At 70.8% G+C, this 7,923-nt stretch overlaps 2 protein-coding genes across 8 annotated transcripts in view; one reads left to right on the top strand and one right to left on the bottom strand.

Moving 5' to 3' along the window:
• Positions 1-170: 170 nt before the first annotated feature.
• Positions 171-7,923, bottom strand: part of COL18A1 (collagen type XVIII alpha 1 chain) — a 73,289-nt gene continuing 65,536 nt past the window's right edge. For 3 of the 5 annotated variants that reach the window (XM_055313443.1, XM_055313440.1, XM_055313442.1), the window contains exons 30-41: positions 7,331-7,373; positions 7,001-7,063; positions 4,390-4,433; positions 4,080-4,202; positions 3,676-3,829; positions 3,517-3,590; positions 3,120-3,251; positions 2,707-2,739; positions 1,769-2,020; positions 1,343-1,540; positions 1,096-1,211; positions 171-521 (exon numbers count right to left, since the gene is read on the bottom strand). In XM_055313443.1, coding sequence (XP_055169418.1) covers positions 308-521; positions 1,096-1,211; positions 1,343-1,540; positions 1,769-2,020; positions 2,707-2,739; positions 3,120-3,251; positions 3,517-3,590; positions 3,676-3,829; positions 4,080-4,202; positions 4,390-4,433; positions 7,001-7,063; positions 7,331-7,373 — 1,446 coding nt within the window. In that variant the 3' untranslated portion in view covers positions 171-307. The remainder of the gene's footprint in view (positions 522-1,095; positions 1,212-1,342; positions 1,541-1,768; positions 2,021-2,706; positions 2,740-3,119; positions 3,252-3,516; positions 3,591-3,675; positions 3,830-4,079; positions 4,203-4,389; positions 4,434-7,000; positions 7,064-7,330; positions 7,374-7,923) is intronic. The other 2 variants (XM_055313441.1, XM_055313444.1) reach the window with 1 other exon arrangement.
• LOC129502054 (uncharacterized protein SPEM3-like) lies at positions 4,440-6,994 on the top strand. Of its 3 annotated transcripts, XM_055313448.1 has the most exons (3): positions 4,440-5,682; positions 5,717-5,878; positions 5,913-6,994. In XM_055313448.1, the coding sequence occupies exons 1-3, from the start codon at positions 5,187-5,189 to the stop codon at positions 6,488-6,490; spliced, it is 1,236 nt and encodes a 411-aa protein (XP_055169423.1). In that variant the 5' UTR covers positions 4,440-5,186; the 3' UTR covers positions 6,491-6,994. The 3 variants fall into 3 exon arrangements, with proteins under 3 accessions (XP_055169423.1, XP_055169425.1, XP_055169424.1); XM_055313450.1 differs by having other exon boundaries at positions 4,440-5,572; positions 5,683-6,994; XM_055313449.1 differs by having other exon boundaries at positions 4,440-5,636; positions 5,717-6,994.

Genomic DNA, 7,923 nt, shown 5'->3' with positions numbered 1-7,923 from the left:
GAGGGCCCACTGCAGCTTCTGGAGCCCAGGGCTGGGACCAGGGAGCGAGGGCGGCCCCAGAGGACGGCCCGGGGCCAAGCACAGCTCCCTCCCCTGCAGGTGTGCACCCCCCGGGCTGCTTGGGGCCAGGGCCCGGCGAGGAGGGAACGAGCAAGAGTCTTGGCACCAGGTTTCGTCTTAAACTTTGTAAAAAATACACTCTTTGGCTTCCTTTTATTTCTTGAGGATTACATTAAGCGCGACCGCGCAGGAAAGTGTCCCGGCCAGGCCCCCCGGGGGCGGCGGATGCTCCCGCGGGCGCGCGGCCCTACTTGGAGAAGGAGGTCATGACGCTGTTCTCGATGCAGAGCACCACGAAGGCGCGGCGGCAGCTCGCGGCCTCCTGCTCCAGCAGCCTGCCCGCCAGCAGCGACGAGGCCTGCCCGGTGGCCGCCGGGGCCTCCGTCCGCCACGCCTCGCAGTAGCTGTCGGTCAGGCGGCGCCCGCTGGGGTCGGAGCCGTGCCACACGCTCTTCTGGGGCCTGCAACACGCCGCGGCCGCGCTCAGCCCAGGCCCGGAGCCCGGAGCGCGGAGCGCGGAGCCCGGACGCTGGGGCAAGGCGGGCGCTTCCCACCGGCCGGGGCCCTGGATGGATGCGGGGCTGGGAGGTGGGGGCGTGGCCAGCGACGGGGGCGGGGCCGGTGGATATGGGGCGGGGCCGCTGGGTGGGCGGGGCCGCTGGATGCGGAGTGGGTTAATGGGGGGCGGGGCCAGTGGACGCGGGGCTGCCGGATGCAGGGCGGAGCCACTGTGGTGGGCGGGGGCCTCGCAAGGGGGGCGGGGCCAGTGGACGCGGGGCGGGGCAACCGGGGGCGCGGCTGCTGGATGCAGGGCGGAGCCACCGTGGTGGGCGGGGCCTTCCACCGGGGGGCGGGGCTGACGGACGCGGGGCGGAGCCACCGGGGTGGGCGGGGCCTCCCACCGGGAGGGCGGGGCCGGTGGATGCGGGGCGGGGCCACGGAGGGCGGGCGACCCTGCACCCGGGGCGCCCCTCCGGGCCACACCCCCCGCCGCCGCTCCCGGGCGCACCACCCAGGCCTCCTGGGGGCACCTACCAGGCGGGGTGCTGCAGGACATCTCTGCCGTCGAAAGAGAAGATGCGGGCCCCGGGCTTCAGCTGGCCCTCGGAGCCCGAGAATAAGGCCTCCCAGCTGGGGAAGAGCACCTCGTCCTGGGGAGGGACATGCGGGGGGCTCAGTGCCCCTGGAGCTGTGCGGCCAGAGGGGCCCGGGCCCCAGCCCCAGCGCCATCCCCAGCGGCTGCACGGGAGGGCCCGGCGCAGGCGGGGGGCAGCGCGCGCACCCTGAGGTTGACGACGGGCACCCCGGTGCGGTCGGCGCGGCGCACGATGCTGTAGAGGTCCTGCAGCCGCGAGGACAGGAAGGCCCGGAAGGTGCCGGCCAGCCCCGCGGCGCGCGCCTGCTGGAAGCACTGGAAGTCCGCTCCCCGGATGCCTCGCATGCCGCCCGGCTGCGGGCTGTTCAGGGCCACCAGGTGCAGCTGCGGGGATCAGACGCGGTCCAGGCGGGTCCGGGCGGGTCCGGGCGGGAGCACCAGCCAGGCCCCAGGCGGCAGAGGCCCGTGTGCTGGGGGCCACCCGCCGACCACCCCACCTGCCCCAGGGCACGTCCCCGTGCTCAGGCTCTGCCGCCCTGACCTCCAGGGAGACAGCCAGGGGCTGGTGGGCCGAGCGCTGGTGGGTTCCGAGCCACCGCGGGGGCCACTCACCACCGGCTGGAAGTCCTGGTGGGTGTGGGTGTGGACGGGCCCGCCAGTGGGGCGAGCCGGCTGGAAGTACAGGTAGGAGCCGTGGTGCGGGGCCCCGGGGTAGGGCTGGGCGTCTGGCAGGCGCGGGGGGCTGGCCAGGATGTCATCTGCCCGCCAGGGCCGCGCCGTGGCGTGGGTGGGCTCCCGCCGGGGGTACGGGTTGCCCTCGTGCAGCTGCACCACGGGGGGCTGCAAGGCGGCCACTTCGTTGTCCTGCAGATGGAGAGGCCGACGGCGCCCAGTGGCAGGGCCGCTGACACCCGGACGCCTCCTCCTCTGCACCCGGCCCTGCTCTTGGTCAGCAAGGGGCCAGCCTGCGGGCGGTGAGCTGGGGGGCGCCCACGGACCCTGGGGTGCCCCGGGGAGTTAGGGCAGCAGCGGGGGCAGCGAGCCCCGCCAGCCTGATGCCTGGAGCGGCCCCCAGCCGTCCGGCTTGGCACCGCGGTCCCTGACCCTCCAGCCGCCTCGCCGTCAGACACCCCCACCCTGGCTCCCGGGCCCTCGCTCCACCCCACCCACCTCACAGAGGCCGCTGCCCTGGCGCCCAACACCTTCTGACCCTGCCCTCCGTGTAACCGCCTCCTGCTTCCCCAGTACCAGGGACCTGCTACCTGTCCCCCCCCCCCAACAGTGCCTGGTGGGTGGGAGGGGCCGAGACCCTGCTGAATGAATGAATGAATGAATGAATGAATGAGAGGGGACCCACTGGGCTCCACGCAGGGACAGACCCACAGAACCAGAGACACACAGCACCTAACGCAGCCCCGGTCCTGGCCTGTTTGAGGAAAGAGCCCAACTATCCGGGGCTCCATCCCCCAGGCAGGGGCATGACCTGCCCGCCCCCTCCTGGCCCGCAGAGCCCTGGCCGTCCTCCGCCTCCGTCCTGCAGCCGCCCTTACCGTCCCGCGTGGGAGTGGCACCCGCGCCTCCAGCTGGAAGAAAACGCAGGGGTTACCCGGCGACCCCTGACGCCCGCCCGCCCTCCCGGGGAAGCTGGTGCGGCTGCGCCCCGGTGCCCAGGCCAGCGCCGGGCACACGACACCGGGCGTGCATCTGCTTTAAAAAGCGGGGGGATCGCTTCTCTGTAAACGTACAACGGCTCTGAAGACTAGTCCACTCGTTCGAGAGCAACGAGGAGCAGCGTGGGTCACTCACCCCGCCAGGCGCCCGCCCCCCAGGACACGGAGACCCCGCTCAGTCCGCCCTGGGCAGCCAGGCACATGGCTCCCTCCCCGCAAGCCCACCGCAACCCCACCGTGCCGCAGGCCAGCTTGGGAAGCCCCCTGGCCCCCTCTAGGTGCGGGGGACTCACCAGAACCTTCCGGAACCCGTTCCGGACCCGGACGTACAGCTCCTCCCTCTCGGCCACAAACATGAGCCAGCCCTCCGGCACGTCCGGCACCTTGTCCAGCATCGTCTGGTACGTGGCCCAGATGCGCACCTGCTGGAAGCCGCCCTAGTGGGTCCCGGGCACAGAGGCAGCATCCGGGCTCGCGGGCGAGGATGTGGGCGCCTCTGGGTGAGGGACCCACCGAACACCCTGTGGCTTCAGGTGAGGCTCCTGTGGGGAGGGCTGCTGGGGGCCCTCCCCTGCCCTCCTGACCCCCAGGCCCCCCACTTCTGCTTGGGAACCATCTCAAGCCACCCATGAAACAGTCCACCCGCAGCCTCCGAGGGGAGGGTGGCCGGCCCGGGCTGGGGGCTCTTACCCCTGAGGACGTGCCCATGGTTCCAGGGGGGCCAGGGGGCCCAGGGGGCCCGGGAGGGCCGGGGACACTGATAGCTGCGAGAGAGAAAGCAGACATGGGGCACGCAGCCCTGGCTGGACAAGGTGGGGGCCCAGGTACCCACCCCCCTTCCCGACTTACTCTGCCTGTAAGGGCCGGGAAAGGAAGGGGGTCCTGGGGGCCCGGGGGGGCCGGGGGGCCCGGGAGGCCCCCGACGCCCCTCATGGCCGATGCCAGGGGGGCCCTGAGGTCCAGGGGGGCCGGGATGGCCCTGAACGCTCTCTCCCTTGGGACCCTGGGGGGGGACAAGAGAACCTGAGGGGCCCGGCGGCTTCAGCCAGAGGCCCTGTGGGGAGCAGCCGAGCCTCCGCCTCCCCCCAGGCCGCGGGCAGAGGTGCAGCCCCCCGAGAGGAAGGAGCAGCGCCCGCAGGACAGCAGGTGCCCCCCACCCCGACACCGGGGGCAGGACCCAGAGGGGAAGCTCGCAGCCGGCCGCTGGGCCTCGCAGGTGTCCCTGGCCCCTGGGGCCGCGAGCCCAGACTTACCGGGATGCCGGGGTAGCCCGGGGGGCCCGGGGGGCCGGGCACGCTTGAGCCGAAGAACCCGCCCCCCCCGGGTTCACCGCGCTCGCCCTTCTGCCCGGCGTCGCCGCGGTCGCCCTTCTCCCCCTGAGGACAGAGATGCGGCTCTGAGCCCGGCCCCCGTGGCCGCAGTGGGAGGGCAGGGCGGACCCCAGGAGCAGGAAGCTTCCGGAAGCTTCTGGAGACCGAGTGGCAGGCCCGGCGGGACCTTGCCGCACCACGCGGGCCCCGGGGAAACCGGGTGAGGGTGGCGCAGGGCGCGGGTGTCACCCACCTTCATCTCAGCCCCGAACTGGAGGAGGTCGAAGGGGAACTGGCCTGCGGGAGAGAGGGCCCGGGTCAGCCACGCGCCCGCGTCTTCCTCCTCGCTTCCGCCACTTCCTTGGCACCCGCGGATGCCCTGCGGCTTGTGGCCCTTGTCCCCAGGCCCCCGACACTTCTGTCAAAGGCGCCCTCTTTCCCCTCCGGCTTTCCCGGGCCCCCGGCGCCAGCCCTGCAAGGGCCCTGGGGTCGCGGCGCCAGCTCCGGGACCCCACAGCCTCTGGGAGCCCCGACCCGGCTCCTCGGCACGTGTTTAGAAGGTTGACTTCTGTCAACTGCCCTCCTGGCGGCGGCAAAGCGCCCTACGGGCTGGGACGGTGGCCGCGCGGCCCCCCGGGGGCTGAGCTCACCGCCCTGGTGCCTGTCTTATTTCCTCCTTCCCATAAATATGCAGCCGGGGTCCCCCCCCTGCTCACTGGGGTGCCCTCTGACCATGTCCCCCCACCCCAGCGAGCCCCCCCGCGGTCCTGCGGGGGACATGCCCGGATCACGGCTCTTTTCAAAGAACTGACTCGATCCGTAAGGCTCGTCATTCACGTGGGGTCTGGCCTCTTTCTTCCAGTTAAACCTCCCTTGTGCCCCGAGCCTCGAGCCCGTGCTGGGTAAACTCCGGGCTGCGTGGGGAGCCCCCTGGTGGGAGCCCCCTCCGGGTGCCAGCCGCACCCCCTCCTATCCAAGCAGGTGCGCTGCTCCGCGGGCGTCCCCCAGTCGCATCTCTAGCGCTGACCTCCCGCTCGCTTGCAGCCCCGCATGGGCCTGTGTGCTGCCCTGCGTGGGCCCAGCGGTCGGGGCGCTCACCCCGTCAGCTCCATCTCCCCGCTGAGCTGCCCTCGCCCCTGCCAGGCGGCCACACCCCACCCCGGCCGCCCTGTCGTCCTCAGTCCTCCCCGCCGGTGCTCCCGGCGTCCTGCAGCTCTGTGCTTAGGTGCAGAAATGAGGCGTTGCTGTACGCTCCCGGCGGGATTTCTCTTTAATCCTCGTGAAGAGCTTGTTAGAGCGTCTGCAACCTTGCCCGCTTTAAGATACTCTCGTCTGATTCCTCTCTCTCTTACACACGCACCTGCATTTGTACACAGGTGCACACACACGCACAGGCGCATTCACAGATGCACACGTGCACACAGGAGCCCACACAGGTGCACACAGGCACACAGGTGCACACAGGAGCCCACACAGGTGCAGAGATGCACACGCACACAGGTGCACACAGGAGCCCACACAGGTGCAGAGATGCACACGCACACAGGTGCACACAGGAACCCACACAGGCGTGTTCACAGGTGCACACAGGCACACACACAGGCGCATTCACAGGTGCACACGTGCACACAGGAGCCCACACAGGTGCACACAGGCACACAGGTGCACACAGGAGCCCACACAGGTGCAGAGATGCACACGCACACAGGTGCACACAGGAACCCACACAGGCGTGTTCACAGGTGCACACAGGCACACACACAGGTGCATTCACAGGTGCACACAGCCAGATGCACACACGCACGCACACGGCTTGCCCCCGCAGCTCCCTTCCCAGCGGAGTGCCTTCCCGTCCTGGCGCGTTTAGCTGCGTCCCCACGTTTGCGGAGCGAGCCTTGCAGGCGGCACGTGGTTTTGCTTGCGTCCAGCCGGCTGCTTCTGTGGTAATTGAGTGTGGTACGGCCCCCGGGACGCGTACCCCCAGCATCACCTCCGGCTCCGGGAAGGGCCCCCCGGCTCCCTGGCGCCCTCGCCCCCCCACCGCCGCTCATTCCCGCGGACGCCCGGGCCCAGGGGCTGCGGCTCTCCAGCTCTGTCCCGGAGTGGAACCGGCTCTTCCCACAGGTCCCAGCTCCCCACGGACGCCCTCACCTCGCCCTTGCCCCCACCTTAGCTGTCCCCCCGACGGCCTGGCTCGCCTGCCACATCCGCCCCTCTTGGGTTCTGGGCAGTTCTGGCCGTCCATCACCGGCTCGGCCTCAGGGGCTCCTAGACCCTGGGGAGCCCAGGGGTTCCCTCCTGGCAGCCGTCTAGGGAAGGTGGGGCTTGGTCTCCACGCACAGGCCAGTCTCTGACCTGCCCTCGCCCTGGGCTCAGCCCCGTCCCTGCAGGCCCTGCTCGCAGCCCTTATGGGCACGGCCTGTGGGGGCCCCAGCTCTGCACCTCGGATCTGCTAGCTCCCCGACGTCCACACCAGGGGTCCCGGGATCTCAGCAAGGGAAGGGCTGGGCAGAGGGCTCACCGTCCAAGGGAACGTCTGAGGGCCAGGCCTTCACCCCTCACCCCGGGCATGTGGCCTGATGAGGGGAAAGGGGGAGCCGTCCCAAGACCCCCAATATGCCAGGGCCGGCCACACTCCTCGGCGCGCAGCCAGGGCCACCTGTCCTCGAAGCCCTGGGTCCTGGTCCTGAGGCTTGCGGGGCCAACCTGGGGCCTCAAACCCAGACTCAGCACCAAGGTCCTGTCGGGGCCCCATGAGCCTGGACGGGGTCTCCTTCCTCCAGGAGGGCAGCCAGGTCACCATGGATGCAGCAGGCCTCCCCCCCCCCCCCGCCCCAGCCCAGGGCAGCCCAGAGCATCGTCACCTGGTGGTCCTGGAGGGCCCACGTCTCCTTTGTCACCCTTTGGTCCAGAAGGCCCCTGGTGCCCTGGAGGGACAGAGACCCGGGGCCCGTTATGGAGTGTGTGCCCTGGGGGTCCCGCCCAAGGGGCTGCTCTGGGGACCAGGCCACTCCTGCAGGGTGCGCCAGCCGGTAGGACGAGGCAGGGGAGCCGGGCCAGCGTCCACTGCTGTCCAGTCAGGCTGCCTGGGAGGCCGCCCGGGAGGGCCCGGGGGCAGGGGGTTCACAGGACCCACAGGACCCACGAGGCCCCGCGTCCCACCCTGGCCGCCCCGAGGCCCCAGGACCCCTCACCTGGCAATCCTGGAGGTCCGGGGTGGCCAGGCTCCAAAAATGCCTGCAAAGAAGCCAGTGAGGAAGGTTCCCTGCAAGCTGAGCCCCCCACGCGGGGCTCCCAGGGCCCAGAGGCCCGGCCTGCCGTGAAGCCACACGGATGCTCCCCAGGGGTGTAGGCCACGGAGGGAGAGCAAACCGGGCTTTGGGATCAGGAGCCCCACTCACGATGTGATCGGCCCCTCACGGTTCACTTCATGGGGCTGAGCCTCAGAAAACGGGTGCGTGACCCACCCCCGGACCATGGGGCTTGAGCCCCAGGCTCCCCGGTCCAGAGAGCCCCCCATCTCGCTTCCCCAGGTAGAGGCTTGTTTTCTAACAGAAAACCTACCAGGCACATGGGCTTGGGTCCCACTAGCCACCCTCTGCTGGAAACTGGGCTGTCTCCTGGCTGGGGGTCAGCACCCCCCTAGAGGTCAGCACCCTCCTAGAGGTCAGCCTCTTCCTGGAGTCAGGACCCCCCTAGAGGTCAGCCCCTCCTTGGGGGTCAGCGCCCCGGGGGTGGCACTGGGTAGGGCCCATGAGGAGGAGGGTGGGGAGGGATCTTGGCAGGA

The sequence above is a fragment of the Nyctereutes procyonoides genome, unplaced genomic scaffold (assembly GCF_905146905.1).
Source record: "Nyctereutes procyonoides isolate TBG_1078 unplaced genomic scaffold, NYPRO_anot_genome, whole genome shotgun sequence".
NCBI classification, from domain to species: Eukaryota; Metazoa; Chordata; class Mammalia; order Carnivora; family Canidae; genus Nyctereutes; species Nyctereutes procyonoides.
The sequence above is the reverse complement of the archived record's forward strand: the minus strand, read 5'-3'. Positions and strand labels throughout refer to the sequence as shown.

Excerpts from the sequence above, each read along its gene's own strand:
- LOC129502054 (XM_055313448.1), top strand. The coding sequence starts at position 5,187 with ATGGGCCTGTGTGCTGCCCTGCGTGGGCCCAGCGGTCGGGGCGCTCAC. Across the intron at positions 5,683-5,716 it reads AGAGATGCACACGCACACAG|GTGCACACAGGCACACACAC; the intron begins GTGCACACAGGA and ends GCGTGTTCACAG. Across the intron at positions 5,879-5,912 it reads CCACACAGGCGTGTTCACAG|GTGCACACAGCCAGATGCAC; the intron begins GTGCACACAGGC and ends GTGCATTCACAG.